Source organism: Clinocottus analis, unplaced genomic scaffold (genome assembly GCF_023055335.1).
Source record: "Clinocottus analis isolate CAN_PGR_092001 unplaced genomic scaffold, fCliAna1.0.p SCAF_22, whole genome shotgun sequence".
In the NCBI taxonomy this organism is placed as follows: domain Eukaryota; kingdom Metazoa; phylum Chordata; class Actinopteri; order Perciformes; family Cottidae; genus Clinocottus; species Clinocottus analis.
This window is the reverse complement of record NW_027175954.1, coordinates 11,756,275-11,779,977: the sequence shown is the minus strand read 5'-3', so window position 1 is coordinate 11,779,977 and position 23,703 is coordinate 11,756,275. Positions and strand designations below refer to the sequence as shown.

At 42.7% G+C, this 23,703-nt stretch overlaps 3 protein-coding genes across 7 annotated transcripts; 1 reads left to right on the top strand and 2 right to left on the bottom strand.

Annotated features, from left to right (window-relative positions):
- wfikkn1 (WAP, follistatin/kazal, immunoglobulin, kunitz and netrin domain containing 1) lies at positions 1-2,033 on the top strand. The gene is made up of 2 exons (XM_068589237.1): positions 1-267; positions 382-2,033. Exons 1-2 carry the CDS (start codon positions 1-3, stop codon positions 1,897-1,899), a joined length of 1,785 nt encoding a protein of 594 aa, XP_068445338.1. The 3' UTR covers positions 1,900-2,033.
- Positions 2,034-2,346: 313 nt separating this feature from the next.
- Positions 2,347-5,205, bottom strand: mettl26 (methyltransferase like 26). Its single transcript, XM_068589136.1, has 6 exons — positions 4,876-5,205; positions 4,431-4,593; positions 3,480-3,539; positions 3,298-3,365; positions 2,950-3,028; positions 2,347-2,803 (listed from the first exon to the last, which is right to left on the bottom strand). Exons 1-6 carry the CDS (start codon positions 5,067-5,069, stop codon positions 2,747-2,749), a joined length of 621 nt encoding a protein of 206 aa, XP_068445237.1. The 5' UTR covers positions 5,070-5,205; the 3' UTR covers positions 2,347-2,746.
- Positions 5,206-5,431: 226 nt separating this feature from the next.
- Positions 5,432-23,220, bottom strand: LOC137793046 (girdin-like). Of its 5 annotated transcripts, none has more exons than XM_068588965.1 (29): positions 22,892-23,220; positions 22,710-22,801; positions 21,038-21,143; positions 19,305-19,374; positions 18,686-18,744; positions 18,503-18,586; positions 18,054-18,194; positions 17,669-17,844; positions 16,267-16,348; positions 15,302-15,460; positions 15,033-15,179; positions 14,734-14,878; positions 13,536-14,213; positions 13,252-13,457; positions 12,942-13,136; positions 12,265-12,395; positions 12,011-12,152; positions 11,720-11,893; positions 11,370-11,531; positions 10,978-11,255; positions 10,731-10,874; positions 10,424-10,610; positions 10,050-10,195; positions 9,742-9,834; positions 8,993-9,204; positions 8,369-8,446; positions 7,559-7,810; positions 7,307-7,372; positions 5,432-7,039 (listed from the first exon to the last, which is right to left on the bottom strand). In XM_068588965.1, exons 1-29 carry the CDS (start codon positions 22,952-22,954, stop codon positions 5,952-5,954), a joined length of 5,556 nt encoding a protein of 1,851 aa, XP_068445066.1. In that variant the 5' UTR covers positions 22,955-23,220; the 3' UTR covers positions 5,432-5,951. The 5 variants fall into 5 exon arrangements, with proteins under 5 accessions (XP_068445066.1, XP_068445067.1, XP_068445069.1 ...); XM_068588966.1 differs by having other exon boundaries at positions 15,033-15,176; XM_068588968.1 differs by lacking the exon at positions 7,559-7,810.
- Positions 23,221-23,703: the final 483 nt, after the last annotated feature.

The following is a 23,703-nucleotide window of genomic DNA, read 5'->3' as shown; positions in this document are numbered from 1 at the left end:
ATGTATAAAATCCCATTGCAACTTTTGGAGGATGGATGTCTAAAGGATACAATTTGGAATAATGCACCCAACTCAAATAAACTCGTAATAGGATGGATACGTGCGTATTTGTTGACGCTCCTGGTTTGCAAATTACCCGAACTTTCTTCCTGCGCAAGCGTGTCAGGATCCAAAGCTAAACACGAAGGATTTTGTCCCAACAAGCTCAATTCCAATCTCTGGGTTGATGCGCAAAGCACCTGCGAGAGAGAATGCAACGTCGATGAGGTGGTGTTATTTATGCATTATTGGTTTATTTCTAATCCTCAATTAATCTGTTGTTTTGCTAATTCAAATCTGCTTTCATAAACGCTGTTTTGTGTGCGTATTGTGTCTGTGCAGGACTGTGCTGACTTTGAGAAATGCTGCACCAACGTGTGTGGTCTCAACAGCTGTGTGGCTGCACGTTTCTCTGATGGCACCCCTGCCCAGCCAGATGGGCAGGATGGAGGAGAAGGAGATGATGCCCCCACCTCCACAGCTACTTGCGAGGGCTTCATCTGCACCCAGCAGGGAGCCACCTGTGACATCTGGGACGGACAGCCCATCTGCAAGTGCCAGGACCGCTGTGAGAAAGAGCCCAACTTCACCTGTGCTTCCGATGGACTCACCTACTTCAACCGCTGCTACATGGACGCAGAGGCTTGCGTCCGTGGGGAGACTTTAACAGTGGTCGCCTGCCGCTTTTACCTGGCCGGGCCCCGGACCAGTCCACTGCCTCAGGACACTACGACTAACCCCACTCCCACATCCTCCCAAGAGGACCCTAGGCCCCCCATACTGTACTCCAACCCTCACCACAAGTCCGTCTATGTCGGAGGCACAGTCACTTTCCACTGTGACGTTATTGGAGCCCCCAGACCTGATGTCACGTGGGAGAAACAGAGCGAGCGGCGCGAGCGGCTGGTCATGAGGCCTGACCAGATGTATGGCAACGTGGTAATCACCAACATCGGTCAGCTCGTCATTTACAACGCCCAGGTGTGGGATACAGGTATCTACACATGCATCGCACGGAATGCTGTGGGAGTTCTTCGCGCAGAGTACCCGCTGTCTGTCATCCGCCGGGACAATGATGATTTCTCTGAAGATCCTGAGATGCCCATGGGAAGGCCATTCTCACCAGCAGACTGCCTGCACGAAGTAGACCTGAGAGTGTGCAGTGGTGAGCGTCACGTGGACTGGTATTATGACAGCAAGCTGGGCTCCTGCATGGCCTTCAGCAACGGGGGATGTGACGACAGCCGCAACCGATTTGAGACGTATGAGGAGTGCAAGGCCTCCTGTGAGAGAGAAGGGATGGGCATCTGCTTCCTGCCGGCGGTCCAGGGCCCTTGCCACTCTTGGGAGCCACGTTGGGCCTGGAATTCCCTCTTGAAACTGTGCCAGTCCTATGTCTACGGTGGCTGCCATGGGAATGCCAACAGTTTCAGCACCAAGAAGGAGTGTGAGGCAAACTGCCCGCAGCCCAAAAGGAAACCTTGTAAGACCTGTCGGGTGAAGGGGAAAATGGTGCCCAGCTTATGCCGGAGTGACTTTGCTATTGTGGGGCGGCTGACAGAGCTGGTGGAGGATCTGGACTCAGGGTTAGCCCGCTTCAGCTTGGAAGAGGTCTTGAGAGATGAAAAGATGGGATTGACTTTCTTCAATACCAAACACCTCGAGGTGACTATTGCCAAGATAGACTGGAGCTGTCCCTGTCCCAACATCACCATGGAGGAAAACCCTTTGCTGGTTATGGGTGTAGTGCAGGATGGCATTGCCATCATCCAATCAGACAGCTATGTCAGAGCCATAAGTGAACGCAGACTCAAGAAGCTACGTGAGGTCCTAAATAAAAAAAAGGCTTGTGAGGTATAGTAGAAGTCCAGGACTCAGACCGGTCAGCCCACATAGAGTCTGTGGTCACCTTTACCTTCAGCACTGAAGGTGGGCTTTAAAATCGCAAGCTGATATTTAATAACTCTTTAAATCAAATGACACAAATATGTTATATGTTCATGAAGATACAATTTGCATGTACAATTTATATTAATTATCATTGTACTACATTCCAGGTGTGTTGTGAGTCCATTATTATCAATGCTGAAATGTTCTTATGAATACGTTTAAATATAGATATTCTTTCTTTTGACATGTATTTGGTATGTTTCTGAAAAAATAAGATATTAGCCAGAATAGCAACCACACAAAATGCCTAGCTCGTGCCACTAAAGGAATAAACACTACATAACATATCTTTTTCTGTTTCATTGTATTGTGTTTATTTTATATTGGGCTCTTTATACTAGTCTTTTACGAAGGTGTTTTATATGTTTTCTTTTGTTACGTTTTGTTATGTTTGATTTCAAGATCTAACGTGCACATTGCTTCCTTTGCAAAGCACTTCTTCTAACTGTAGTTTTATTTACAGTCTGCAAACTGAATGACGAAAAAGAAAGAGTAGTTGGCTATATTGAGGCAAGTATGGCACGAAGACAACATATCAGTGAGCCTTTTTACTCAAGTGTGCAATACAGAAGAATATATAATGTATTACAGGATCAAACAACGTCATCTGTGTCAATCTGTTTCACAATACGGGAAAACAATTCATTAAAAGTTCTGGAAAATTTGGCAATGTATCTGAGCTTCAAGTGTAAGTTAAGGCGTTTTGACCATCCTGCTCCCATACTGGTCTGCACCCAGAGGAGGAACCGGGGATTCTTCACACCAAACTCTCCTTCCTGAACAGAAGACACTTGTTGTTTGCCGGCATGTCCACCTAGAAAAGAAAAACAATTGAAATAACACATTGGTAAGTCGACATTGCCATGACTGCATTGTTAACTCTGTTACCTTTTTACATTTTAAGGGAAAACTTTTTTCCCTTCCCGTTTCATTGGATGATTAAATGAGGTGTTTACTTGCCATTTTCTCCAGGAATAAACCATGTGATTGTGCTATAGAACTGAGGAGGGCGATATCCCTGAGCCCCCACTCTGGGTTCCTGTAGGATTCAAAAATATAAATTTATAGTTTATCCCACAGTCACCTTTGGATTATTTATTGTACGGATGATGAAAACCACATGAACTTCCATGATTATCTCTCTAGTTCTGTTCTCTCTTACACAAAACAAATACATGCTCCTGCGTGTCAAAGTGAAATCCATGGCTGCCCATCTTTATGGCAAAAAAAAAACACTCAATTCCTTTCAAATTTTTACATAAAAGAATTAACTTCTAGAAGCATCACTGAGATTCTCAAACACTTTACCTCTGCCGTAGGCTGTAGTCAAAGTCAATATTACTTTGAGGGGTGATCTGACCATTCACTGCATAGGGCTGAGGGCAATAACAAAGAATGTTATGGAGCATTTATTTACATATTTTTAGATTTCATAATAACATATCATGAATGTGGTGAGTGCATGTTTATAACATGTTTTTTCCACTCACCCCATATGTCAATAGAAGGCCTTGCGGCTTCAGCACTTCACCAGCCCCTTTGAATAAACCCTAGAAGAAAAAATAATGATCACATCACATGAGGGGTGGGGGTTGAGAGGATGGAGGAATTACTACACTAGCCCTTTTTGCTCTTGGTCTCTTTTATAGGCTGAAAGTCCAGAGGCAAAAATTGTAAAAAGGCGTTGCTCTACAGTTATTATCTAACCAGTTATGAGTCAAAATGATACTGTGTATATTACTCTGGCTGCCATAAACTGGAATATTTCAGCGTTATGGAAAATTAGCACCAGGACCAGTCAATAGCTCGCTGCACAAAACTGACTATAGACATTTTGAAAGAAGAAATTAAACATGTTCACTTGCAAATTACAAGTTTAATTCATAAGCAGTAAAACTGCTTTTCTGTTTAACTGATATCACTGAGAAAGTGTTATGACTTTTATCTTCTTTTTTTTTTTTAGCATTGAGGGCCTTCCCTTATAGAGATTCAAACGACAACTATGTTTGGGTAGGATCAGGGCTTGAGCCACAAGCAGGGCCCAGAGCAAATATTAAGCAGAGGGCCTCTTATAAGAAACTACAGTTTTGTGGTGCGCTGATTAATTACATTCTTTAAAGAAATAGGCAACATGAAAGCAAACAAAATAATAAAGGCCTTAAATCTGATTATATCTATACTGGTACACAGTGCCTCAAGATTAGGAAATCATGCAGGTGAGGTTGAACATTTCAGTATATATTGTGCTTTAGTGGTGCATACGGTATTACAAAAACAAAATGTGCAATTTATTAAATTACCACACATATAATCTGTAGCCTTTAGGGGACCCATTTACTTTCCCATCTGTCAGTATATAGATTTGGGCAAGATCCTTAAATCCTGGGGTTAGATGAAACCAATCACATGTCAATATAATCATTTATCTTCCTCAGTCCTACCTCAGTGCAAGCCATTGGAGAAATGTGTATCATATTGATGTTGACTACCAGATCCAGGCTCTCTGGCTGAATGCCTCCCCAGTACTGATAGGGCAGAGAAGCATCCAGGTGGATGGCAGGCCTCACATTGTGCTGCTGGTAGTGGGCTCTGTACGCTTCAATGCTGAGAATAGGAACAAAAGACATCATTGTAAAAGCAAGCACCATCCAACAAAAACAGTTATGCACCAGTAGTATGACATGAACTACCGAAATACCAGAGTTCAATGACCAGTGCCTTGATTCAAGTTCGCTACGCAGAAACTAATCAACACCGTTATCAACCGAGTTGCTACATTGTTTATAGTGCATCACGGTGATGCAAATTGTTACTAACTGATGCACACGCACACGCACACACACACACACACACCCACCCACACACACACACACAGTGTGTGTTTACCTGGCAAGAGACTGGCGGTCGTACTCTGAGGGCTGCCACACAATATTCCGCAGGGCCTGAGCGAAGTGTGTGACATGCTGCCCGGTACCGGAGGAGATCTCCAGAGCCTGCAGGGGTCTCCCGCTGTTCACGCTCTCCCGGAGCACCGCGAGGATGGGCTCCTTGTTCCTCTCCGCGGCGGCGGCGTTCAGCATCGTTCCACACCGCGGGTACAGCTGTCGAGTTATGCGGCACAGTTTATGAAACAACTCCAGTACAGCTGGGTAGGTAACGTCAGTCCAGATTGAATAACTCAACACCACCCACGAATGTTTTGTTTTCGGCTGGAAATGGTCCACTTCCGCATTGGCTCACGTGACGGAAACTACATCCAATAGGAACACTTGACGGGCGCACGTTCTCCTCTCGTGCACTGTTTGGGTTTAATCTTTAATCGGTAGGCCGCCACCGTCCTCGTCGAGATAAATACAGAGTAAACCACGAGCAGAATGTACTTGTCATTGTTTGTGTTAAATTTGCACAACATAAGTACATGTTTTATATATGGGTTTCTTTATTATAGGTAAAATAGCATTGAGGTACACATCCAAATGTACAAGATTTACAGTTTCATTTTTAAATTTCCCCAAGGTTCACATTTAAATCTTACAGACAAAGCAATCAAAATGAAATAATAATACAAAAAATGTCTGAGGTACAGGACATAAATATAACAGAAACAGCTGAAATGAACACAATGTTTGGCAAACACAAATGTTATATAACAGGATTTTAAATATGGTAAAGTAAACAGGCTTAAGTCCTAACACGAATCGTATATAAAAGGGGCAAAGGAGGACACCTATTCTTATTTTATTAAGTTATATAAATAGAATTGTGCAAAAAGACAATCAGAATGGAAAGATAATACTGTAACCTATTCAGGTATATAAATATGCTGGGAATGTTTCTAAATCGGAACTAAAATGAACTAAAAACACGTTTTAGGATCATGGTATACTCAGATGAACGAAAAGTGGCCTTACAGATACCAACTTTATTAAATTCGACGATTTTCAAAGTCATGACAGCTGCTTTCATGCAATTGTGAGCGGCTCGTCCTTCTCCACCAGCCCAGGTGCATGTTCTGCATTTTGACTCTGCTCATCAACCTTGTGGAGCAGTGTTTGTGGCGTGGTAGGAGTGGACTCCTGGCTCCCAAGTGGGCCATTTAGAGGGGGATTCAGACAGAGGAAGGTCTGGTTTTCCAGGGCATCCAGACTGGTTGTGGCCGTCACCACAGAGTCACTGAAAATGGTGTTCGAGAAGACAGAGTTGAAAGTGAACGAGGAGCCAAAAAGGGACTCCTGCACGGGAGATTTGGGGCCCTCTGTGGGAACAACAACTGTTGGGTCTCTGGGAGGTTTGACAGGAGGCATGGGCTCAGCCTCATAGTTATTAGTGTCAGGTTCAGGTTGACTCGATGCTTCCTCCTTATTTCTTCTCTTATCTGAAACCTGAACGGAGAGCGAGTTATTCTTGACCGGCACCCTGCAGTCACTGTTTACACTGGAGCGCCGGGATGATCCCTCTGCGGTGGAAATTACACTGCTGGCTCGGGGGAGACTTTTGGGAGATCTGGACACTTTCTGTCGGCCCTCTTTCCCCAGAGGGGTTGAGAAGCAGTTGAGGCAGCCAGACATTGAGGAAGACTTGCCCTGAACATACAGCACTGTGATAGGCGAACAAGCTATGGTCCGGGTAGTTTCAGCTTTGCTAGAGCAGGATTTTGAAGTCATCCCGTTGAGCCCTGGGTTCATTTTTATTGTGCCCGCTGAATCTGACGAGCGACGAGCCACTTTCCCCCTTGACCCCCTTCGGATGCTCTTTGTGCCCCTTGTGAGCCAAAAGTCCTGAGAGAGCACAGGGTTTTTCTGTTTTAGTAGAGACTGGACAACTGAATTCTGGGTCTTGGTGATGGGCATGGTAGAAGCCTTCTCACTGGTCTGCTCCTGTGTGTGTTGCGGGGTGGAGCTATCGCAGGGTGGCTGGAAGGAGGCGGAGGAGCGGCGGGACTGGGGCTGCTGCACAGGACTGCTGCCATTTGACCACGGCTCGTTTTCCAGACTCAGGCTGAACTCACCGCTGCTCTCACTTTGGGCGCGACTCTGGATGTCATTCAGCCCTGAAAAAAGATTATGATGCTTAAAGATCTACAATATATACACGAATGTTCACTTGTATCAGAAAAATGTGTCAGCAGTCTCAAACATATCCTTAATGACCCACAGGGGGCAGCAGAGTCTTTCTATAACAGTAGTTGGCTTCTGGAGTACAGATTAATATGAAACAAGGTCATGATTGCAATTTGATGGATTTGCTCTAATTCCCGAGCTGGTAATACATCTGTATGCTTGATGAATCCTCTCAACTTGTATCCACAGGGCTTTACCATGATTTTTCAGCTCGTCGTTGTCCTCAAATCCAGATGGCACAGCACTATCATTTGAATCCTTGTCTGTGGGGCATAAAATGAGAAATCACTGAATGGTTATACGTTAATGACTCTTTTCGGCACTTTTGTTCTCAACTTCTATGATAATAAAAAGCACAATAGAGCGCTTTCTTTGCTATTCTCTCCTCTACACACATCTAACTAAGGACGATGACATCAAACAAAACAGTGGGTCATGAATGCCTCTACCTGTCAACCAGAGTTCAGAAACATCTGGAACAGTGTCGGTGGTGTCAGTGGTAGTGATGGTGACGTGGCCAGATGGTAGAGTGGAAGGAAGATTAAGGTGGAGGATGGATAAGATGGATGTGGTGAGGGGTGAGGACAATGTGTTCTTCCTGTCCTCCTCAACATCAGCCTCTAGCCCTTCCAGCTGCGTTGAACTGTCTGCCCACTGCTCCTCCTTGAACAGGGCTGAGGGGTACGCCAAGCTGCTCAGGGCTGCATTGTTGGACCAAGGAGTGGAAGAAATGGAAAGCGGATGAGGGAGAGGGATAGACAGGTGAACTGCTCATGGAGATTAGGATGTATTTTTGTTCTATGCTGTGGAAAACACACGCGAGGGATTTGTTGATTTTCTCCATAACCCACACGACCATCTAGAGCTGTGGTTTTATACGGTTAATCCCTGCAGTACAGCCGGCTCCTGGTAAAGCAGAGCTCATGCAGCACCAGTGTCCTCCCGCAATGCAGCATTTATTTGACCTCTGATAAATTGTCCCAGATTGTCTTCGAATATAGCCACATCAATAAAATGAAAAATGGTTAGGAATATGATGTCATTATGTGAAATGAGGTTGGCATGGATGGACATATGACTGCTAAGTTTACAACTCCTTGGAACTGAAAACGATGAATCCTACTCACTCTAAGGTTACTTTGGTGTTACGTTATGTAAGAGAGGAAGACTAAAACCCGAGATACACTAAGTATTATCAAGTTAGCATTTAAATAATAGGCTACAGTCAAAATGAGGGTAGACACCGGTGTCTTTCTTACACATGGAACGCCGGAAGAGGGACTTGACTTTGTCTCTGTCCTTCAGCCTGTTCCTCATACGGGGAAACATTTTGGTGGCTATATAACAGCAAAGTGCAGTCACGTGGGAGGAAGACAAAGGAATAGATGCAAGCAGAGAAAGGGATGTCAGGGAGGAGAAAGGAAAGAAGGGAAGACAAGGGGAAAGACAGAAGACAGGAGTGGAGAAACACATTAAGAAACAAGAAGACATGGAGAAGACATATTGGGGATTGTTCACACACACATGCTTATTTTTTTAAACACTTTGCAATACCTGCATTATTTATATATTTATTTCACAGTTGTACCTATACAATCTATTTATTTGAGTTTTTGATTTTGATGAGGAGGAGGTTTTGTCAGATTTGGGGAAAATGTTTGTTCTACAAACACAACTTCATGTGTAGATGTAACTGCCCATGCTGCTCTGTCCTCTGGCTGTGGACTTGATTCTACATGAAGACACTCCTGAATGATCTCTGGGCCCTGCCTCTGATCTTACGTCTTGATCACAGCTGAAGCAGTGAACAGGGGACTTTGATGAGACTGGTCCTGCCAAGTCAATGGGAGCTACTCTGGTGAATTCAAGAAGGTCATACTCACTGCTGTTACGTTGGGGTGAAATGGCATCACCTGCCAAGGTGGAGGCGGAGCCTCCAGAGCCATCTGAGCTGATAAAGGAGTTGTTGTCGGGACATGAGAGGTGCGGCTCGGCAACGCCGGAGTGTGTGGGTGTGGGTGGGCGGTCAGGTCCATGCTCACGGCTGTTGGATTTAATCAACTTCTTCAGCTTCAGAGTGATCCAGTTTCCACGTCTGTGAAAGTGCAGATTTACAAGAAGAAATCAATTAATCACCAATCACGGAATTAGCAACTAATGTTAATGCTTGCCTGATATACAGATTAAACAATGCATATTTGATGGTGTTGTTAATAATATTTGGACACTTTTTTACAGAGCATTTTAGCATCTTGCAGCTCATTGTTTCAGGCCACCCACTACTTTCCTGTTTTAATTCACTCTCCCTGCTCTCACAGTATTTTTGGCTGCAACTATTTTCTGTGAAAAAAAAACAAACTCTGATAATCCCACACTACTAGCTCTTTAGCAGTTAATCACTTATTTGCCTCAGGAAGTTAATGGAGACAAAACAGAGATAAATAATGTGTATATGAACTGTAATGTATGAGAGCTAAAAACAAATGACATAACTTAAGATGCTTTTTACTTAGTCAAGTACCACAAAGTTATCAAAATGTGCTAAATGTGAAAACAGAAATTTGGCATGTCAGTCATTGCACCATAAAAATTGTAAAATAAAACAAAATTGTTACTATTACAGGCAACTTACCTACGTGGAGGCGATGGCTCATAAAATTTGTACTGGTCCATTATCTTTTCCTCCAGCTTCTCCTTATGTCTCCTCAAATCATTAAGCTTGTCACTGAATAGGAAGATAGGCAGACAGAAAGGTAGTTCATAATTGTGGGCCAGCAGTGTATTACTGTTGATACTTTGGTGTACCTAATAAGGTACAATTTTGTCTTTTTGTAAGTATCTAACACTTCAATGTGTTACCAAATTACTGTAACATGCTGTAAATTGACACGTAAGACCCTATTGCTGCATTATCTTGTCACGGTATCCCTATCAGCTCACATATACTGTCGCTCTTCAACATGAAACAGATCCTTGTTCTCCATAGTCTGCTCCAGCAGGGTTCGGTTCTGTAGCATCAGGGTCTCGATCTGGCTGAGCAGGTGGCGACTCTCCTCCTCCAAGTTGCCCTTCAACTGGCTCAGCAGCTAGCATCACACAAACAAGCAGCCATATGTGCATATGTAAGAATATATGTAAAACACACACGATTGTGCAGTAGTTAAAACAAAGAATTGCATGACGATACATACAGTCAACCTATTGAGCCCTGACGATGAAGAGTGTTTGTCCAGAGTGTTCTGAGGTTAAGAGGTAATACAAGGTATGCTTTATATTATTTAATAGCCACAACTTAGCCTGCTGCATGTCAATACCTCACACTGATTGGTCAGCTTTGTTGAGGTGATGTCCAGCTGCTGAAAATCTTTCTTGAGTTTGGAGAAGTCTGCCTCCAGCCAGGTGTGCTCCAGCTTGGCCTCATTCAGCTGGCTCTTGAGCTGTTTGTGATCCGCCATCAGCAACTCATTGTCGTTAAGAAGCTGACGGTATGTCTGATTCAGCCTTAAAAAAAAAGATGTACAGTCATATCTAGCTCCTTGGATGAGTCCACATCCATTCATTCGTCTGGTGTGCATGCTCTCGTGGGTGTACTGTATGCATGTAATGTAATTGCCTGCTCACCAGTCCTTCTCATCACGGAGCCTGCAACACTCAGCAGCAGTGGTCCTGTGTTGTTCTTTCTCCAAAGCCATCCTCATTTGCTCCTCCTTCAGAGCTTTCTCCAGGTCTTCTAGCTTGGTCCGCTGCTGCAATAGGCTATTGTACCTGAATATACCACCAATACGCGCACATAGAAATGCATGAATACACACGTACAAAAATAGGCAGGGATCTTGTACATGGCACAATGATAGTGCCTTTCCCCTACCTGTCCTGCATCGTGCGATACTCCAATTCCAGTGTGCGATGGGCTTTTTTCAAACAGCCATGCTTGCCCATTAGGGCCTCGTCCTCCATGGCTTGCCGTTCATGCAGAGCTGCCAGCCGCTCGTGGTCTCTTAATAGCTGCTCTTGAACACCGCGCAGCTCTTCCCGTTCCCGTACGGCATTGTCCCGTTCGCTTTCGGTCCCTGACTGCTGCTGCTGCAGCTGAGCATTCTGGGCCATGAGGGAAGCACTCTGTGAGTTCAGAGTGGATTTTTCCACCTGGAAAAGAAAAGGATGAGGAGTTAATGTCACATTTCATGCTGCAGAAGCGTGAATATACTTATGTGTGTACGTTATGTGTACCACAGAGAATAGTGTGTGTTGTAGGAGCACCTGGAGGTTTGCATTGTGTGTCTGCAGGGCTGTATTGTTCTCCTGCAGTGAGGCAGCCTGCCTCTGCAGGGCGAGAATCTGAGCCTGCTGACTGTCAGACTGACTTTCGAGCTGCCTCAGCTGGGCCTGCATTGCCTGGCGCTCTGCCTCAAGTGTTGCATTCTAGAGGAAGAGAAGAGATTATTGTAAAATGTGACATAAGAAATGGTGGTGTCATCATGCCTTGAGCACATTGTTTGGTTTAGTATTTACATCAATTAACATAAAAAAAACAAGTGCTAATGTGGTTAAGGAAACAATATTCCAATATTATTAATTGTTCACTGTATAGATAATTTACTTTGACTTACATTCCTCTCCACTTCAATGAGTCGGTCTTTGAGCTTCAGCAGTTCCTTGGTGGCCTCCTGGCTTTCACGCAGCCATTCGCTCATTGCTTTGCCAGTGTCCTTGGGAGGAGAGGGACTTGATGCCGTCCACTCTTCCTCCTGCCTCTGTTGCAAGGCCTCATAGCTCAGCTTCACCTGTGGGGTCAAAGGTCAAATGAATCTGTTGTAAAAAACACCATGTATTTTTTTCAAGGGGAGTTTTCTCATATGTGAAAGAGACAAGACTCCAAAAAATCTTATGGCATGACTAACAGTCCTGAGGTCTTGGCGTAGATGCTTGTTCAGAGTGGAAGATTCCTGCAGACGGGCCTCTAAAGCTGCCATCTTGTCCTCTTTAATCTGAAGAGATCTTTTCAGAGACGACTCTAATTCTGACTCCAGCATCTTAAACCTGCTGCAAAGAAGAAATGAGAAATTTAGTCTTAACTGTGGCAATATAACTATATAACTCTCCTCATGTCTGACCATATTCCCTTCAAAAGTTGCTGGAAGGGAACTCCAAGCACCTGTTGTCTGGTGCCTCCTGTTCAGCCTGCTCTGCACTCTCCTGGTTCAGGACCCTCATTTCCAACTCATGGGCCAGCGTCTCCAATTCATTGTCTCTCTGCTGGGTCTTCAGCTTCTCACTCACCAGCTCCTGGACAACATATAAATAAAAATGGACAATATATGTGGATTTCACAAAACTTAAAAAAAAAAACTTTATTGACAGTTAACATAATTTTTTTCATCCAAATTCTTTTTTTTAATAATAATTTCTCTGCTATTTCATGTTAATCTAAAGCCCTGGTGAAAAAGAATATGTAATTGAACCAGGACCAGGAGATCACTGCACTTGGTCTTGGTTATGGGTTATTTTATGTCCTTTATATTAGGACATACAATGATATTCACAATAGAATAATGTTTGCAAACCCGTGGCTAAATTACTGTCACTAATGCAAAATAGAAATATACATTTTACAGTATTTTACTCGCTTTCATCAAATTTTCAAAATAATTGTTTGCAGTTCGACTTTGGTGAGTTATGGATTCTATAAAATCAAGCAAAAAGTAAAATCTGTGAAACACATGCACACTGCTGCTGTAAAAAAAAACACTTCCAGTGAAGCGTCAGGGTAGATCTGGGTAGATTATTTATTCAGTCAGCGTAAACTAGACAGCACAGACTTCCTCTTCTCACCTCTCTGAGGGTGGCCAGGGTCCTCTGATCAATAGCAGTTTGCTTGGTCAGTTCTCTGTTGTCTCTCTCCAGGCCTTTGACCCTCTCAGCAGTCTCCCTTAACCCTTCCAGCTCCTTGACCAGAAAACGCATCTCCCTTTCCAGGCTGGCCATACAAACATTGCTGCTGTCTAAATTGGCTTCTTGGATTTCCGCCTAAAACAGAGAAAAGTAGAAGCCATCTTAATGAAGAGCAACATAAGTCTTTCAAACATGATCCTACCTCAGGTAAGCAACTGACACCTTTACCTTGAAAAACAAGCCGACCTACCTGCTGGCGGAGTCGTCGATTCTCTTTCTCCAGCTGCCTCTTTTCCTTCTCCAGGCTTGTGGTTTCTTGCTCCAGGCTTTGCTTATCTGTTTCCAGTTGCTCCAGGCGCCGTGCAGAGATCCGAAGTTCCTCTAAAGTGGCCTGCAGACTCTGGTTTTCAGCCTCCAGCTCCTGAACCTCTGCCTCCAGGCGCTGAACTTTCCTGTCTAAAGAAAAGGAGGGTTGTATGCTTGCATAAGTGAATCTTTTAAGTTGATTTGTCTTGTTTGATCAACAGAACCTACCAGTGTTATCGAGGGAAGTCTGTAGATGCTGGTTAACTGTGTCCAGGGCCCTGCACTTGGCCTCTAGTCGCTGTGTGTGCTTTTTGGCATAAAAGGAACGTGTTGGCAGACCTGTGAAGATGCTGCCATGGCAGGGACTACTGCCCTTCGAGCCAGGGGAGTGATCATGTGATCCAACAAAACAATGGAGCCTATTGTGATTGTTTTCTAAGACCTCCAGATCAGACATGAATTCTTTGAAATGGTCTCCTTGGTCTGCATCCTCTAGTTGTCCTTTCTCCTGAACAAGAAGGTCTGGATTATCTGTGAGGAGGATCTCACTCTGGACTCGCTCCAGATCTCCGGCATGGAATAGCTGATCACAGTTTGAATGCCCATTCAGCATTTGCTGTGCTACTGCACTGTGTGGGAACGCCTCAGTGCAGTGTTCTGTATTTGAGCAGGTGGTTTGCAACCCTGCGGGTTCATCTGCTGATGAGATACAGTTGTTGGTGCTGCAGATCACCTGGCAGACATGATTGCGCTCAAAGTTGTGACCATGTTTAGGCTGCGTGTTTTTGTTAACCAAGGAAGCTCTCAGTTCCTCTATGGTCCTTAAGAGACTTTGGTTCTCCTTTTCCAGCTTGAGCATCCGACTGCTGGTCCTCTCACTCACCTCCTCGCTCAGAGTCTGCTGGCCTTCACACAAACACATGATGGCAATTAGGAGGACTTGAGACAGACAGAATGAGAGAGTTGTAAACAGATGCATTTAGACTTTCCTTACATAGAGTTAGACACTCTTGTAGATACCTTTTATTATGTCTGAGCACAGTTTGATGAGTCTAGTTTAGCTCAGTTAGCCGACTATATATTTATAGCATCAGTGGCAGAAGGGTGTTAATACAAGTGTTGATCTGTAAATCACAATTAATGTTGTTTGTTAAAACAACAAGTTTTAACTCTTGGTCATGATACACCATACATTCAAACTGCATGCAGAAACATACAAAATGCATTCATTAGGTATTTTTGACCCTCAGAAAACTTTTAAAAAGTGGATAAAAAGTTCTAATAAAGCGCTCATGCATGTATCCAAGCATGAGCACACTTACATAATTCACACGTGTATTTCCTTACTTACCCATTCTTACTATTCCAATCAATACCCTCCATTAATTTTCCCCATTATATAATTTTACTGATCAGCAGCTCTTACCTTGAGAGTTCTCAGTGGTCTTGGTAAGCTGCTCTAACTCCCAGCCTAGGTGCTGGGACTCCTCCATGCTCCTCTTTTGAGCCAAACACAGAGCCAGGTTCTCCTCCTGCAGCTCCTCAGTGCGCCTCTGATCTGCCTCCTTCTCCTGAAGTTTGGAGACAAAGTATCAGCAGAAGCATGAGAAGTCGCAGAACAGACAATCATCAAATCTGAAAGAAGAAAAGAAGAGTGAGGCATCTAATGTGTTGTAGGTGGTTTTGAACACTACTGCCACTGATCCTTGTGTGCAGATGCCTGACCTGCTCCATGTCATAGACCTTGGCCTTCAGCAGCAGACTGTGCTTCTCCAGCTGGTGTATTTTATCAGAGCGTGCCCTCCAGCCTGCCAACTGATCCTCCAGCACCTCTTTAGTCTCCTGTAGAACCCTGTTATCCTCCCGTAGCTCCTAAAGTACATACACAATATTTAATCGTTCCAGGATCCAGTGATTTCCTGAGGTCCAAGCATTTTTAATCAAAATTCATGTATCAAAATGAACTGGTAAAGCATGTATAAGACTATATCAACCTCCACTTTGGTCTTGTAGACCTCCATTTTGTGCAGTTGTTCCCTGTAGCGTCCCACTTCACTCTCCAGCTTGTCCGCCTTTATGGCTCTCTCTCTCAGGGCGTCCAGCTCGTCCCGGTAGGTGCGGGCTGCACGGGCGTCTACAAGCAGCTGGGAGTTCTGGTGAAGGTGGAGACAGAAGCATGGTTAAAAAGTTATGAAGCTCTGCAGCATCCTTTCTTATCTAATTGTGTCAGTCTTCATGTGTCTCTCAGCACAAGTCAATGTCAGTTTGTTAATATTATTTGTAATCAAAGCTGCATTGATCTAATAATCGAATAGTTCACAATTATTTGTTAATAGTATTTTGGCTTGAAATGGTCATACCGACAAAGCTGTATTGTATTCATTCTGTTTTAGATAATGACAAGATAACATCTTATGTGAAACGAGTGAACTAAATGACACATTTATTGTTTTAGCCCGACTAGATTGACTGAAATATTCAATGTAAAAGAGACATTTAAAACAAAGCTGAAACTAAATACAAAACTGAAAGTAAACACAAATTTGCAAACTTTTCAGCTACAAAAACATTTTGAGTTGATGTCGACTAAAACTAGACCAAAACTAGAGTAAATCTATGAAGGATAAAGATTACTAAAAGGACTAACAAGCATTTTTATCAAAAGACTAAGAATAAAATAGCTGCCAAAATCAACGTGTTGTAAACACATTCAGCATGCCAACTTGTTTAGCCACAAGGCTAAAACAGAGAACACAAATAAGATCTGCTGTTTCGGCGAATCCATACAAGCCTTGGTTATATCTGTGAGTTCAGAGGTTTAAATTTGCTGTCATTAAGCACCGCTCTGCAGCGAAGTATGGTGTGCAATAATCTGTATAATCTGCAGCGGCCAGGAGGTTACCGTGTGTCACCGTCAGAAGGAGCTGCAATTTATTCTTTGTCTTTTCTAACTACAAACCTCCTGCTGGATCCTCTTCAGCTCTGCCTCCATGTTCTCCAGCTCATGTCTGCAGTCCAGCATCTGCTCACTCTTCTCCTCTCTGGTGGGGTCAGATGGGCAGTGCCGAAAGATAAGCAGGCAGGCTCCAGTGAACTACTTTCCTGCCATAATTTGCAAATGACCATATACACGTACAACATTTTGTGTTTTGCACATTCATAACAATACATAGAATAATCAATGTTGTCCCACCACACATAACATGATTCCAAAATAAAGCTTTAACATAAAGCTTCTCAAGCTCCATTTTATTTCATTTCTCACATGTTGTAGAGAAGCCGATGCAGGTTCAGATGGATGTTTTGCACATGAAAGAACTCAGGCCATATCGCCATTAAGTCGTTTTAAGTGATATTGTGTTTGTTCAGAGGCAGCAGTATGTCAATCTGAGCCTCCCAACAAGAGAGGACAATACAGCCGGCCGGGTAAATGTAAAGGAGAGCAACGATGGCGCTGAGATCTTGGTCGGATCAGGGCTAGTGTGTGTGTGTGTGTGTGTGTGTGTGTGTGTGCGTGTGTGTGTGTATGTGTGTGTAAGCACATGCAGTATTCGCTGAAATGCTGAGCCAATATGGGTCAGTGGTGGTGCACAGCCATGGAACCTGCCAAGCAGGCAGTAATGCAGGCCAAACTCCCAGAGGCATCTCTTATCCTGGAGTATCTCTCTCTGCCTCTCATTCTCTCTCTATTGGCAGTTCCCCAGGGGACAGTCTAACTAACATCCATCCTAGTGAAACTCATACTATATCAAGAGGCATCAAATTCAACAATCACTTTATCTGGGAAAGGACAACTTCAACCAGTTTGTATTTTTGATCTCATGCTTTTTGTGTTGTTTTCAGGCCTTTTCGATAGGAACTATTTTCCTATGCTCTGGCATTTGCTGAATGAGGATTTTTATGACCGTAAACTTGTAAAGGAGTGACATTTTTCTTTTGTTGTGATTGTTTATATTAAACATTTTGCCCCAAGGAGGGCGAAAGCTATTTGCTTCATGTTTTACGATATTGTACTTGTATTTTACATTTTAGTGAATAAACTGCTTTAGTGTTAACTGTTTTGGTACTCACAGTTCATGTGAAAGTAAATTTTTTTCAAGAAAGCAAAACTCCGAAGTGCCATTAAAGTTCTACTAAAGTTCTACTTTCTTTATTCAAACATGCTAACACAGTAAGATGGTGAACATGGTGAACAATAAACGTTATACATCTTCTAAACATCAACATGTTAGCATCCTTGTGATTGTTTGGATTAAACATTTTGCCCAAAGAGGGGGAAAGCTATTTGCTTTCATGTTTTTTTACGATATTTTATTTGTATTTTATATTTTAGTGAATAAAGTTAACTGTTTGGTACTCACAGTTCTTGTCTAAGTCGTCTGATCTTGGCCTTAGAGTCAGCTAGATCCACTGCCAGGTGTTGTTGAGCACCTGTCCGCTGCTGCATGCTGGGAGAGTAGCTGCCAGAGTGCGGGCTGGAGGGGCTATTGAGCAAGCTAAGCCCACCTTCCTTTTCCTGCATTAGCTCTGCAATAGTCTGCAGAAAGGGTTACATATCAGCATTTCACTTAGTTCCCAATTTCCCTCTTAAAGTCTGTGAACTCAGAGTAGAACTGAAACAGTTCCTATATTATGTCCACATCTTATCATACATAGTTTGTAGCTACTTTATATTCCAAAACATCTTCATGTACAACATATTTTTGGATTCACACACAATCAGAAAAAAACAAAAAACAAATATACCTCTTGATGAGTGTCCCTCTGATCCAGCACATGTCGGAGGTGCGTGGCCATGTTTCTGGCTACGACCTCCAACACATCTGAGTGCACCTCGCTGGACTCTAACCACTGCAGATCCAGCACGTTCTCCTGACTGTGGGTCACCTGGTGAACATGGAAAGACAGGGAAGCAGGAACAAACAGAAAATATTGAGAAATACAAATTAGCACAAGGATACTCTGAATGCAGGTAAAAAAGCGTTGTCTTTCAATTCCAGATGAATCATTTCAACTTCCAAGAATTTGATATAAACCGTATTTGTTATAATATATTCAAGTAAAAATACTGGCTGTGGATCCTACTGTATATACAGTATTCTACAGTTGTATCAGACACAAGCACAACTACACACAAACTGATTTCCTGAACATAGGGTTGGTATTTCAAACTCATCTCATATCAAGTCATATACCTCCTGAATATGTGCAGCTATGGCAGCTTTTGTGTCAAAGTCAAGTGTCTGGATCCTCTCAATGTACTCCTCCTTTTTCTCACACTGAAAATGAAAATGTAAACATATTTAGATCTCTACATCTCATGCAGTCTGTCTGTTTCAGGATTTTTGCAAAGAAGAGATCAGATAATCAAGGTTTACCTGAACTGCACAGCCCAACAGCAGCAGCAAAAGCTTCTTCATTTCCTCCAGACTTTGTTCTGTTAAGAGGAAGAAAAGCTTATTATCTGGAATATGACTTATCAGATTGAAGTACTGAGTGTTGCTTGCATGGATTTAAGTAGAATGAACTGCTGGCCTGTGAATTTGGGTCACCATTTGCCAAAGCCTTACCATCACAAAACAGTGTGGTTATCAGACTCATAGACTCATAGAATGTAATTGAATTCAAACGGTATCAGGAACTGTGTGAAGCCTTTTTTTTTTTTGCGGAAAATGCTACTTGATTTTTATTGTTCACTCTTTAGAAACAAAGATTATCACGCATTTTGACAGGTGTTAATTTTAGTTTAATTGGATGCAACCGATACATTGTTTTTTTTCAAATTATGGATTTATCCTTTTGTAAAATAAACTCCTAATTTTCTCTCAGAAGTTTTTCTTTGGCCAAATTCGCAATGATACTCAATCTATATTACACAAATCCTTATCTTAGGTGATTGATTAGAAATCAATGCAGTGCTTATCAGCAAATGGACTGATCAGGCTTCAAACTACATAATGACTTAGCAGCTCCAAGATGAGGAATAAAAGAGCATACCACAGTAAGGAGTCCTGCCAAGCAGCAACACATTTGGCAAAGGAATCATGATTAATTGTCTCAGATTATCCTGAAAAAAAAAGAGAAACAGCGAGGCATGAGGGTCGAGGAAAAAAAAAGAAGATGACACATTTCAGGCCAAAATAAAACAAGAAATTGTACTTCTTTCGGTCCAGCCAAAGTGCTTGACTGGACAGGGACGTATGTATGTACAGCGCATAGCAGCTGCTTAAATACATGTATAGAAACACAGCCAACAAATGGAGGAGCACTCTGAATGGATAGACGACAGAGCCAGTTCCCTTGGTGCAGTGTTTGGTACAGCCTTGCATCAGTTGCATCAGCAGCTTGCATATATGCCTGTGTGCTGCTGTGTGAGCAGTGTAGTGGTGTTTGGCATTAGCTCCTAATGAGAAAAAGTGATACGGTAAAGTTCAGGAAACTATTATTAATAACTATAGGCAAGGAAAGACACACTTAACTATAATTATTTACTCTTGGATGTCATGCAGTCCACCAGGCACCAAAAGTTACATTTTCGAGTGACTGCCTTTAAGAAAGGCTCAACTGCCATAAATCTCCCATCAACCTTTCCTTTGCATGTTTATGTGTAAAAATCAGTCTTTAGAGGGATTATAAATTATAAATGTCTGATCAAGATTGAGGAGAGTGAAGACGATACAAACTTGAGTATGTTAGGAGTACAGTGCCTTGTAATAGATCAAAAACAGCATCTTATTGTATATTTACTCAATACCAATGTAAAGTATACCAAGTGTATATTTATTATGCCTTCATCAGTTCAAATGATTGTTTTTCCACTTTTAAAGAAGCTAACCCGTGTTTCAGAGTTGTATAAAGACTCTTTAGCCACACTAGCGCTATGATTTTCACATGACAGCAGAAAATAGATTCAAGAGCTGCCCTACATCTACATTTACTGCAGTGTACTTCATAGTTATTTTAATTGGAGCAAAGGCATACATAAAAAGCTGCAGTCTGTCTCAGGCATAAGTGAATGCTTACGTTTTTCTCTCCTGAATGGCCCATGAATGGAGAGCTGCATTTGTTTAATCAAGATGACTAGAAGTAACCAAACCTTGACTTTACCAAGAATAAAATACAGTCGAAACGATGCTTGACATGATAGTATTAAATAGGCAGTTAATCTGTTTTACCAAAATAATAAACCCGTTTTCTATATTTGTTCTTTTGCGGTGCTAATCGGAAGCACTCAATCGTCCCATCCTCAGTGAAATTACTTTTCTTGTGCTCTAAACAGCTCTTAGCCGAAGAAAGCTTAGCTCGAACTGTACTTAATTACTCTGACACAGACAGAAAATCCAAGATTCAACATTAGTGGTGTCTGCCAATGAATCTCGTGACTTTATGTGTCACTCTAAAGCTCTGTCTGTGGCTCTGACTGGGCTCTCTGCCGCGCTCTAACCTCGTCCTGTGCTGATTACACAGATGTGTACATGGCCGATATTTAGGGCATGCATCTTAAGAGACTAGTTGATCTGCTGTGACACAAGTGCTACCAACTATCTGGTTTGCGCATGTGTGAGTCAATGTGTGCGTGATGGACGATGCAAAATTGAGACAGAGTTGAAAATTCTGATGTTCAGATATCATAATCTCATGTAGAGAGAGAGGGGAAGCTTAGTGGCCTGTTTGGATACATTATATAACATATGTAGGATAATTAATGGGAGGCGACATCCAGAACTCACCAGATAATATGTCTTGATTAGTTGGACAAGGAAGTTCAGATTCTGGATCCTCTGACTTGGATCCCTGCTCACTTTCTTTGCACCGTGAGGTGTAGCTGAGGGATTTCTGAATGCACGACACAACATAAAGGCATGCATTTTACTTGACATTTCTGCAATTCACAAATATACAAATGGTTGTCAGCGGAATGGAGTGAGAGGAAGCTGCGAGCTGGTAAAGGTCTTGGCTCAGGGATCGCCATGAAAACATGTATGAGGTCTCTATTCATTCCTAACTTCAGCCCCAGTGACGTCATTCCTTTCAGCCAACAAACCGCATGCTTGAGCCAAATGGGGTGGCATTAGACTTGTTCACCCAAAGGAAACTCTTTAGCTGGGTTCTCGGGCTGTTGGATCGGGCCTAATGTGGGTGGAACTGTCATACATTTCAGCTGAAATGCTGTCAGCCATGAACCTTTGTGCAGTTTAATAGGACAGACATCACCCTGTTGCTCAGGAAGGGAAACCTGTTCTGCACTGACATTAGGAGTAGCTAGCAAAGAGATGGACTGAAATTTGTATTGCACAAATATGTATTTTATAGAATTTAGAGTGAGACAAAAATACATCATACATAAAAGAGAGACAGAGGTGCTGCCTCACATGTTTTATTTTTGCCTTTCTTCATCTCTGTGCTGTTTGTCCTGTTTCTGTGACTCCTCCCTTCCCTTCCCATCTGTGTCCTGGTCCCACGAGAAACACCAGCAACAAGGGCCTAATCCCAGAGGGTCTCCCAATCCAGGAGATTATCCCGCCTCCTACCCTCCCCTCGACGCAGTATTGTTTTGTATTTAGAGCTGGTTATTGTGGCACTGGGGGATAAGTGGGATGAATGCATACTGTAGACTCGGGGTGGCTAGACAGCATTATCCACAAGTGCATTGGGTCATCAATTTTGTTTAGCTCTGCAACTCTTTAATTTTAGTTGAACCATCAAAGTCCGAAGTGTCATCCCAACATGAAGACTAAAACAGTATATAGTCTCACCACCTGTCTGTTTACAGCAGTTTGTGCCATATTGTAAACTGCCAAAGGGCCTGCAGCTATTGTTTGTTATGAGTGAGGTTAATTCCCTCAGAACATAAGGCACCTGAATCATAATCTTTTAAGTAGGGCCTTGACAGAAATCTATGAATTTCTTCATGTCTTTGCAAATCCCATCCTTTTTTAGTCTATTTTATAAGTAGTGCCTCTCAGTGTCTGTAACTTTTATGCTAATTATTACATTTTCTTTTTGAGAAACCTAACCTGGAAGTAATAAGGAAGTTGCATTTTAAGACTGCTGCAGACTACAAAGATACCCTTTATTACTGCAGAGTGACAAAGCCAGTACTGTTGGTGGCTGCACGTTAGCAGATGCTTGATACTGTATCAGTAGCTGCATGGCATGAGGGGAGATGATTAAAACAATACTTAATAAAGCTTATAAAATAGATTTCTAGTATTTGAACAATACACTTCATCATCATCATCATCATCAATTGCTATTTATGTCTATGACAGTCAACAGCTTCAAAAGACAGGCTACTAATCTAGCTAAATAACCATCTGGACACAGCTCAGAACATTAATTCTAGATGTGACAAATTAAATATAAGCTGCAAGAACAAAGATGTGCTATGATGTGACTTACATCTGGGTCATTATATCATTCAAAAATACTCCATCCAGTAATACAGAGAAGTCGACGTGCATGCCCCCATCATGTGGCACGAATGTCCTCACCTAAACAAACAAAAAGAGGAGCATGAACAGGATGACATGTTGATATATCACAGTGTCTGACAGCAAAACAGAGCCTTCTGTGACACTTACCCAAGTGACAAGTGGGCTCAGCAGGAATTCATTCAAACAGGGCAGAAAAACTCCACTTTCCATCGCGACCGAGGTTGTGGGTGATAAATCCCAACTGTCAATCAGGTAAAAAAAAAAGACCGGCAGCAGCCCAGCACCTAACGACCCGCTACATGTTGTTCTCTTTTAAACTCCCGTTAGATTGTCCTCCCGACACTGCAGCTTATATTGTCGCTGTCTCTTATACACACAGCACGCCGCTGCAATCACCGCATCCAAGATGTCGCCAAATTGGTGTTAAAACATCCCATCCGCATTTCTTCCCGCAACACCACACACACGGTAACATCCTCCTTGGTCCTCTGCTGCAAAGGCATCTCCCGTCGGACCCCCCTCACCCCTCCTCCTCCTCCCAGCTTCCCTTGCGCATCACACAGAAAGAGTTGGCACTGAATAAACTGTTATTAAAAGAGTGGTGTGGCCGAACACAAATAATGATTTGCTTCAACACAATACATAAACCGTGAAGCCTAAAGGTGTACTTTATCCGAGACAGATGAATGTGATGAAGTTTTTGACCTGAATACAAAAGTCCCAAACTCATCACGCCAAGCTGAAGCTGCCAAAGTTAGCAACATGGTTGAGCTCCGGCGCCATCTTGTGTGTAAAACTGGAAGAGAATCTTTAAACCTCTCACTGTGTGAAACATGTATTTATATCCAAAATACCCTCAAATACATTCATGAAAATAAAATACAAAATACTGGTGCCAGGAAATTTAAGAAAATACAAACAATACATGTATTTAGTATATGAAATATAGGAAATAACGT

What these genes read in the sequence shown, in the direction of transcription:
- wfikkn1 (XM_068589237.1), top strand. Translation starts at nt 1, where the DNA reads ATGTATAAAATCCCATTGCAACTTTTGGAGGATGGATGTCTAAAGGAT. An exon ending in GAGAATGCAACGTCGATGAG is followed by an intron (nt 268 to 381) that starts GTGGTGTTATTT and finishes GTGTCTGTGCAG; the next exon opens with GACTGTGCTGACTTTGAGAA.
- mettl26 (XM_068589136.1), bottom strand. Translation starts at nt 5,069, where the DNA reads ATGCTGAACGCCGCCGCCGCGGAGAGGAACAAGGAGCCCATCCTCGCG. An exon ending in GACCGCCAGTCTCTTGCCAG is followed by an intron (nt 4,594 to 4,875) that starts GTAAACACACAC and finishes TCCTATTCTCAG; the next exon opens with CATTGAAGCGTACAGAGCCC. An exon ending in CTCCAATGGCTTGCACTGAG is followed by an intron (nt 3,540 to 4,430) that starts GTAGGACTGAGG and finishes TTTTTCTTCTAG; the next exon opens with GGTTTATTCAAAGGGGCTGG.
- LOC137793046 (XM_068588965.1), bottom strand. Translation starts at nt 22,954, where the DNA reads ATGGAAAGTGGAGTTTTTCTGCCCTGTTTGAATGAATTCCTGCTGAGC. An exon ending in CACACAATGCAAACCTCCAG is followed by an intron (nt 11,256 to 11,369) that starts GTGCTCCTACAA and finishes TTTCTTTTCCAG; the next exon opens with GTGGAAAAATCCACTCTGAA. An exon ending in CTCCGTGATGAGAAGGACTG is followed by an intron (nt 10,611 to 10,730) that starts GTGAGCAGGCAA and finishes TTTTTTTTTAAG; the next exon opens with GCTGAATCAGACATACCGTC.